This window comes from Mandrillus leucophaeus, unplaced genomic scaffold, assembly GCF_000951045.1.
Source record: "Mandrillus leucophaeus isolate KB7577 unplaced genomic scaffold, Mleu.le_1.0 Scaffold392, whole genome shotgun sequence".
NCBI lineage: Eukaryota > Metazoa > Chordata > Mammalia > Primates > Cercopithecidae > Mandrillus > Mandrillus leucophaeus.
Window position 1 is genome coordinate 382,863 of NW_012104165.1, and position 9,874 is coordinate 392,736.

The following is a 9,874-nucleotide window of genomic DNA, read 5'->3' on the forward strand; positions in this document are numbered from 1 at the left end:
TTCATGGTTAGTACCCTATATAGGTGTACCATTTTTTAATATTTTATACTGTACTTTAACTGTACCTTTTTAATGTTTATATACACAAATACCACTGTGTTACAATTGCCTGCAGCATTCAGTATAGTAACATGCTGTACAGGTTTGTAGTCTAGGAACAATAATATCATATAGCTTAGCTCAGGTGTACGGTAGACTATTTCGTCTAGGTTTGTGTAAGTACATCCTATCATGTTTGCACATCAAAATCTATGTATCAATGATGCATTTCTCAGAAAACATCATGTCATTAAGTAACACCTGACTATATTTCAAAATAACTAGAAAATTCAAAATGTTCCTAATACGAAGAAATAATAAGTGTTTGAAGTGAATATCCTCAATACCCTGATTTGATCATTACATATTGTATGCATCAAAATATCACATGTACCTCATAAATACATATAATTATGTATCAATAAAAATTAATCTAAACAAATCCTTGTTGATAAGTCTGTATGTATATCCAAGACTGTATATCCTTATGTATATATATCCTTAAAATACATTTCCAGAAATGAATATGCTACATTAGCCAATGTAAATATTTCTAAGTCCCATGTTGCATATCGTCAAACTGCCTCCAGAAATATTGTACCAATAAATATGGGATTCATAACAGTATATTAATATACTCAAACCCCACAACTGAGTAGCATTTGTTTTTAATACTCCGTGAATTTGTTAAAACAAAAAGTGTATCTAACAGTTGTTCTAAACCACAATTTTCTGAAAACAAATTAGGCCAAATATTGTTTCACGTTTTATTGGTCACGTTGTATTTCTTCAGTATCAGATCCTTAACTTCTTCCTTTTGAGTTTTATTTCATTACATCTCTTTTCTATCGTATATATCACAGAAAAGTTCTTTTTTCAAACTGTCATTTGATTTTTCAGTTGGGTTTTTTTTTTTGAAACGGGGTCTCCCTCTGTCGCCCAGGCAGGAGGGCAGTGGCGCGATCTCTGCTCACTGCAAGCTCCACCTCCTGGGTTCACGCCATTGTCCTGCCTCAGCCTCTGGAGTAGCTGGGACTACAGGCGCCCGCCACCACGCCCCGTAATTTTCTGTATTTTTAGTAGAGACGGGGTTTCACCGTGTTAGCCAGGATGGTCTCCATTTCTTGACCTCGTGATCCGCCCGCCTCGGCTTCCCAAAGTGCTGGGATTACAGGCGTGAGCCACTGCGCCCGGCGTGATTTTTCAGTTTTTAAGGTATTTGGAAACATAAATTTTAGTGTCTTTTGGTAGAGATAGCTATCAATTATTTTTTGTGAATATTTCAGAAAGCTCCCACAATCCCGAGTGTTTAAGTATTTGTGTATATATATTTACTTCTCTTATAATTTCAATTTTATATTTAATGTTTAACCATCTTGGAACTGTATTTTCTATAACAACTAGCTACTTTTTTTGAAAACTTACTGAATTATTGAACCACTCCTCATTTAGAATTTCATATGCTAAATTTTTTCATGTACTGAAAGAATTACAGTGTTTTCTCTTGTGCTTTATTGATCTATCAATTGTTTTGCAGGTCCCCTGCCATGCTAACTCAGAATTATCACATTTTGGAAATATTTTGCCCACTCATCTCCCTTTTTTTCTTTCATACTAAAATTAGAATCATCTTAAATTCAACTTACAAATACAGTTTTAACTGACAATTTTATTCACTCATCCCATAAAGGTACATAATTCCTCATGTATGAATCAGCCTTTTCTCATAAAAATTTCTAAATCATTTTTGTTGTCTTGTATATTTGTTATTAAACTCATTCCTATATTTCATATTTCTACAGCTATTGTGAATACTTTTTCTATTATGCTTTCAAATTAATTATTAGTACTTATGTGTATGTAGTACTACCAATTTTATACATATTCATTTTGTAGCTGTTCACAAAATCATATGAATGTGCCATGCATTATTCCAGTGAGAAAGTCTATGAAAGTAATAGGTTCTCAGACAGACATATACATTCACAAAAGCTTAAACACTGCTGCTTTAAGTGTAAGTTTTCTCAGTGACTGTCTAGCAGGTTCACCATTATTTATCCTTATGTGTAAGCAGTTGTCCTGGACACCAAAACCAACTCCAAACTCAGTAAGTCTGCACTAAGTCTCCAAAGCCACACACTGGATAAGTTTCATAACAAGTGGCTTTTTCCTGTCCCTAGATGATCAGTTTTAAATTACAGTCTTCTGAGGTAAATCTTCATATTTTCAGGCCATTGTCTCTGTAACCATAGGAAAAAGACAACAGACTTTTCTAGACATATTAGATCTCAAAATTTACTCTCATTTACATGGTCTTTACGTATTTAGGTGTGGAAATAACAAATGCACTTTCCAATTTCATCCTTTCTAGATACCTGATCAAGTCATGTTTTCTAGCCCCTTCTCAGCTGGAACATGATGATTGCCATGTTCAACTTAGTAGGGTTTATATTGCAAGATTGGGCTTGAATGAAATCCAGGTAACTTAGCCTTTATCTATCAACAATCTGATTCTTTTTTTCTCAGTTTTTATCTAACACCATATTCTTAATCAAGAAAAGATCTCAAACCCCTAATGTAATAATTCATAGAACTTACACCACTTTCTCTCTTAGTTTTCTTCAATATTTGTGACATGTATTTTAGAAAAGTAATACAAGGGTAATAAACAACTACATGACATGTGCTTTATATCTTTATTGACTCCTTAATAGCTACTACAAGCTCACTTGTGAGTCATACCTGATGTACATTAAATAAGTCACAATTCTGAACCACATTTATAGAAACTTGAATTCCTAGTAAATATAATAATTGAGGATCTTAAAGCTCAACAAATCAGGCCTTCCAATTTTTCAGATGAGGAAATTAAGGCCTGAAGATATGAAGTGACTTACCCCGAAGTAAAAGATCTAGTTAGTAATAGAGCTGAGATTGAGATCCATGACTTCTAAAACCCAGAAACATGCTCTCTCCACTAAACCATGTGATCATTCTAAGCAGTCAACAGTTTTTATGATCCTCCTTCTGTTTCCCTGGGAAGGGTCTCCATATTAACCAAATTCTTAAGGCATTCAGAGAATTTCTCTCCAGCGTGAAGTTTTTATTGTTGTAAAAAAGAAGAGTTTTGTCTAATGGTTTCCCCACACTCAGTATGTATACTTGATTTCTCTTCATTATGAATTTTTTGGTGTTTTGTAAGATATGTGCTCTGGCTAAAGGCTTTCCCACATTCATTACATTCATAGGGTTTCTCTTCAGTATGCATTTTCTGATGTTTTTTAAGGTCTGTCCTCTGCCTAAAGGCTTTGCCACATTTACTGCATTCATAAGGTTTTTCTACAGTATGAATGACCTGATGTTGAATAAGACCAGAGCAGTAACTGAATGCCTTTCTACATTTATTACATTTATAGGATTTTTCACTAGTATGAGTTTTCTGGTGATTTTTGAGGTGTGTACTCTGACTGAATGCTTTTCCACATTCAGTACATTTATAGGTATTTTCTCCAGTGTGATTTATCTGATGTTGAACAAGTGCTAACCGATCACTGAAGGCTTTTCCACATTCAGTGCATTTATAGGGCTTCTTTCGGGTATGATTTCTCTTATGTTGAATTAGGGGTGAACAGAAACTGAAAGGTTTCCCACAGTCATTACATTCACAGGGCTTCTCTCCAGTGTGAGTTCTCTGAATATGTCCTGGGCGGTCACTAAAAGCTTTTCCACATTCATTACATTTGTAGGGTTTTTCTCCAGTATGAACCCTCGTATGCTGTGTAAGGAATGAACTCTGGCTGAAAGTTTTCTCACATTCATTGCATTTATATGGTTTCTCTCCTGTATGACTTCTCCGATGTTGAGTAAGGTATGTGCTTCTGCTAAAGGCTTTTCCACATTGCTTACATTCATAAGGCTTTTCTCCTGTATGTGTTCTTTGATGTCGAATAACAGCTGAATAGTTACCAAAGGCTTTCTCACATTCATTACAGTCATAGGGCTTTTCTCCAGTGTGAGTTCTATGATGCTGAATAAGGGCTGAATAATCACTAAAGGCATTCCCACATTCATTGCATTGGCATGGTTTCTCTCCAGTGTGCATTCTCTGATGTTGAAAGAGGTCCGAACAGTAACTGAAAGCTTTCCCACAGTCATGACATTCATAGGGTTTCTCTGCAGTATGGACAATATGATGTTGAATAAGAGCTGAGTGATCATGGAAGGCTTTCTCACATTCATTACATTCATAGGGTTTTTCTCCTGTATGCATTCTTTGATGCTGAGTAAGATGTGCACTCTGACTAAAGGACCTACCACATTCATTGCATTCATAAGGTTTCTCTCCAGTATGGATTCTCTGATGTAGAGTAAGATGTGTGTTCTGATTAAAAGCCTTGCCACATTCAAGACATTTACAGGGCTTCTCACTGGTGTGAATTCTTTGATGCTGAGTAAGGTGTATACTACGACTGAATGTCTTGCCACATTCAGTACACTCATAAGGTCTCTCTCCACTGTGAATTCTCTGATGTTGAATTAAGAACTGAGCAATAAATGAAGGCCTTCCCACACTTCCTGCATTTGTAGGGCTTTTCTCCTATATGAGTTTTCTGAAGATTTCTTAAGTAGGAACTCTGATTAAATCCCTTTCCACATTCAGTAGATTTATAGGGTCTCTCTCTCCACAATGAGTTCTTTGATGCTGAACAAGACACGGCCTCTGAAGGTTCTCCCATATTCACTATATTTACAAGGGTTTTTTTCCATCATACTTTCTTTGTATAATTAAATCTGAGTTTTGTTTGTGTGTCTTTCAACACGTACCATATTTATGACAATTCTATAGGATCTCTCTGCTCTGTAACAAGTATTGATCTTATAGTAAAAATTCTCACAAATTCATTAGATTCTACATCTCTTTCTCTGGTAGGAATTTTTGTGCAGGTAGCTATCTCCTACCCTAGATTATTCCCCTTGTTTAGCTGCTGATTCTTAAACTGGCCTCTAGATTTCCAGATTTCTTCTGGTATAGACTTTCTCTTTGCAAGTTCTTCCATCTCTAATCCTTGAGATTAATCTTCTTTTGAAATGTCCTGCTGCTCTACTCTTGATGTCTTGGCCCCAGGTTCAAGCTTCCCATCTAAAAGACATAAAAATATGACTCTACTATGCGCCAAATGTTGGGAGAAAAGAAGCTGCTATATTAGGAATGGAATAATGAAATTGCAGATACTGAGAACATAAAATACTGGGACTATAAATACTGGGACTATAAGATAGTAATCAAGGGAGGAGTGAGAAGGAAATACTAGTGGTGTGAAAGTGCCTGATACAGGGAATGAAGCAAACATTCTGTCAGGTGAGAAGAATGATTAGGGAAAAAACTAAATGGTGAATATTAGAAAAGAGAAACAATTATCAGGGATTAAGAAATGAAAACTGTTATCAGAGAGAAATGGTCTTACAGAAATTATCCTATGAGAAAACTACTTACTCAGCATTGAAACTATTATCTTAAAAAATACTAACAGCTTTTTATTTTCAATAAGCTTTTATATTAGATTTTTTAGTACTTGTACAAAGTAATACTTTTAGCTAATTATTCTTCGTCAAGTAAATGCTAATGTTATTGCTTTATACTTGGTATAAAAAGAGCGTAAACTCTAGGTTTAAGGACAAAGGAAAGGATGAAAAGGGGGAAATTTACTCTTTTGAAATGAAAAAATAATTATTAGGTCTTTCTAATGACAAATCTACATTATTTTTCACTTTCAGTCATGGATAAAGAGGCAAGTAACATAAAGCATAGGGAAAAAAGGATAGCTCTTCTTTTTATACACCAGCATATTAAAAAGTGGTCCTTCAGTCTGGATTCATACTTCAGAGACAGTTAATATACTAATATGATGACTGAAAATTGTTTGTAAGGTCATGATTTATAATGGGTTCCATTGCAGGACGACTGAGAAGGGACCTGGCTGATTTATTAGAGGATGCCCAAATAGTGGCACCTATAGTTCTTTTATCTTAGGTTGGTTAATTTCCCCAGAATGGATCACTTTAACCTTCTACCTGAAACGGGGTAGGATATAGAAATCAAGTAGAAGGAAAAATTGAGGTGAGAGTCTCTCCATTCAATATGTAGATTTTTACTAAACCACCTGTTTTCAATGTGTCCCCTAGATTCTGGCATATATTACACATAAAAATTAATGATTTTATTAGCTGCACTCCTAACATCCAACACTCATTTCTCGTTTTAACTCTAATTTATTTATTATCATAAAAAGAAATTTAAAAAAAGCAAAAACAAAAGCAAAAACAAAAATAATAACAACAAACAATACTTTATTATTGCTTCTCCTGTGCAAAAAGCCCTTTCTTCCTTCTTTAGCCCATCTAATTCTTGACACTACTTTGGAGTGTCACTCAAATGACACTAGTTCCACAACATTCCTTACTCTCCAGTTTCCCTGATTTCCTACAACTTACTATTTTAACTTGTAATTTTAGCACTTAATAGCAGTGCTGCACATTGTTTATCTATTTTCTCCTGTCTGCACATGTAGTCTTCAGAGTTATCATTTCACGTCTTAGAAAAAATGGAAAGAACTTTGATGAAGTTTTTGGTTTATAGCTAATATTAATTGAGTTTATGCTAGGCTGACTCACAATATCAACATATCAAATCTTTAAAGAAAACCACACCAAGCAGAGGAAATAGCAAGTGTGAAGTCACCATCATGACGGGGGAATAGGGAGGAAGAGAGATTGAAAGAAGGCCACTGTGAATAGAGCAAAGAAGGTATACATGAAGAATGGGGGAAGAACTGAGGCTGAAAATTAGAGTCCAGTCACATGAGGCTCACAGGCCATGCAAAAAGTGTGGCATCTTTATCCTGACAGCATTAGGAAGCCATTTAAGAGTCATAAGCAAAAAGGTGACAAATTCAAATTTGAGAGCTGCAAAAGACACTTTCAGCAGTAGGTGGAATAAGTAGAAGTAGAACGACCAAAATGGACGTGAAAAAATATTTGTGTGGATGCTCCAGGAATCTAGCCAAGAAATGATGAGGACATGGATTAAAAATAAAGTGAGTAAAGACAGAAAGAAGTGATAGATTTGAAATATATTTAGGAAATAAATTTGACAAGGTTTGATGGCAAACTGAAAACGCAGATGAAGAGAAAGGGATTATAAAGGTGAATTTCTGGACTCTGGCTAGAGTGGCTAAATGGATGGAGTGCCACTGTGGATTTTGTCTGATTAATGCAGAAATAATTAAGAAAGTTCTGGATGAAGGGAAATCATACCAGATAGAAATTCTGATTCCCAAAAAGAAATACAGAGCATTTAGAAATAATTGGGCAAATTAAAATTTGTTTTTAAAAGTTTGCTTTTATCTTTTTTTTTTTCTCTTTTTCTCTTTTGAGACAGGGTTTTCTCTGTCATCCTGGCTGGAGTGCAGTGGCACAGTCTTGGCTCACTGCAACCTCTGACCCTGGGTTCAAGTGATCCTCCCACCTCAGCCACCCAAGTAGCTGGGAACACAGGCATGCACCACTAGGCCTAGGTATTTTTTTTTTTAAGTTTTAGTAGAGACAGGGTTTCATCATGTTGGCTAGGCTGGTCTTGAATTCCTGAATTCAAGCCATCCACCTGCCTTGGTCTCCCAAAGTCCTGGGATTACAGACGTGAGCCACCACACCTGGCTGCTTTTGTCTTTATTTCTTTATAATATATATAACTATTTAAAGAAAAAAAATAACATTTTCTTGAACAACTTATAACATATGTAGATGTAACACAAAGAACAACAAGCAGAACAAAAAGAACAAGGCGTCATAATTGAACACATATCGTTGTCAGGCTTCCACGTTTTTTGTGAAGTGACACATTAAATGTAGAAAGATTGTGAAGAAGTAATGATATATATTGTAATCCCTAGAGCAACTACTAAAAACATAGTTTAAAAGTCTGTAAGAAAATTCAAGATTTTTAAGAGAAAACCTTAAAATTCAGCCAGATGAAGATTAAAATTAATATAGCAAATTAAGTTTTCCACAGAAGTGTTAGGGACTGCCAAGATTATCGAGGGGGCATTGTGAGGTTAGAGATCAAAAACTTTTAATTGTTTTAAATCATTCAATACTTATTCAACATAAGTTTAATGAGTACTATATGCTAAATACTCTAGGCACAGGTGATTTAACGTGAAAGAGACTAAAAAACAAAACAAAACAGAAAGAAAAGAAAAACTCTGCCTACATAGAGCATACTCCATAGTAAGAAAGACAAACAATAGACTTGCTACATAAATACATTGTATATTATGTATTAGTCTGTTGCTGCATTGCTATAAAGAACTACCCGAGACCAGGTAATGTATAAAGAAAATAAGTTTAATTGACTCACCATTTCACAGGCTGCACAGGAAGCACACCTGGGGAGGCCTCAGGAAACTTACAATCATGATGGAAGGTGAAGGGGAAGCAGGCGCGCCTTACATGGCTGGAAAAGGAGGAAAAGAGAGAGAGAGGGGAGGTGCCACACACTTTTGAATAACCAGATCTCGTGAGAACCCACTTACTATCAAAAGAACAGCAAGGGGGATGTCTGCCCCCATGATCCAGCACCTCCCATCAGGCCTCTCCTCCAACACTGGGGATTATAATTCAACATGAAAGTTGGAGGGGCGGGAACTCTACCCTCCCAGGAACAGCTGCAGCTGCCCAGCTGTGGCTGCGGACCTGGGCATCCCTGTGCTCTTGTGGGTCCTGGAAGCCCTGTCCCCAACAAGCTCCAAAGTGCCTGCTCCTGCTGCTTAGCATCTCCCTGGTCGTGGCATCCACTCTGATTTTACAGCAAAGTTGAGGCTGAGCCTGGGCGCAGTCATAACCTGACCAGGTGTGCACATGCTCAGAGCAGCGCTGACATGCCAGCCCCTGCCACCTTGCCCCCCTCCAGACTTTGAGCACTGAAAAGCATGGGAAGGAGGCTGAAGCCGGGTTGACGGTGGCTAAGTGTGGGCCTTCAGGCCCAGCATGAACAGCCTGGGCACCATGGAGGACATGATTGGTGGTGGCAGGAGGCAGACAGGCTCCTGGGTGGAAAGGGGTGGGTCCCCAGTGAAGCCCCACTTTCAAGTCAGGGATGGCCTAAAGCATGGGGGCTGGGCTGTCAGTTCTGGGTGCAGTCCACAGCCTGGCAGGGAGTGAGAACTTTTGGTGCTTTTTCCACCCACCTGTGATCACCCATGGACCAATTGGCATGCACTTCCTCCCTTCTGAGCTCATATAAACCTCAGACTCAGTCAGATTCAAACAGACATTGGGAGGACCTGCCTGCAGAAAGGAGCTACCCACTGCAGGTCTCCTCTCTGCTGACAGCTGGACACTCATCGAGACAACCTGTCTGCGGAAAGAAGCCACCCACTTTGGGTCTCCTGAGAGCTGTTCTGTCACTCAGTGAAGCTCCTCTCCCACTTCTTCACCCTCCAGTTGTCCAGATACCTTATTCTTCCTGAATACGGACCAAGCGTGGGCCAAAAACTTGGGACCTGCCAAATGGAAGGACTGAAAAAGCTGTAACACAAACAGGGTTGAAACATGGCTCCCTGCTTGCCATGTTGCGGGCAATGAGAAGAAGAGCTGCAGACCTTAAGTGAGCCTAAATCTAGAGGCTCCCTGAGCCAGCACTATGACACCCTCTTTGAGGCTCTGTGGCTCCTGGCATCTCCAAGCTTCCAGAAGTCATTGAGTTTCCCTTGTCCAGACATGGGTGCCCACAGTGGAGGTACTTCCACTGCATGCGGTACATCTGTTCCAGCTGCAG

General features: G+C 37.9%; 1 protein-coding gene across 1 annotated transcript; it reads right to left on the reverse strand.

The window, feature by feature from the left end:
- Positions 1 to 2,729: 2,729 nt before the first annotated feature.
- LOC105547626 (zinc finger protein OZF-like) lies at positions 2,730 to 5,096 on the reverse strand. Its single transcript, XM_011991285.1, has 3 exons — positions 4,999 to 5,096; positions 4,864 to 4,897; positions 2,730 to 4,564 (listed from the first exon to the last, which is right to left on the reverse strand). Exons 1-3 carry the CDS (start codon positions 5,094 to 5,096, stop codon positions 3,143 to 3,145), a joined length of 1,554 nt encoding a protein of 517 aa, XP_011846675.1. The 3' UTR covers positions 2,730 to 3,142.
- Positions 5,097 to 9,874: the final 4,778 nt, after the last annotated feature.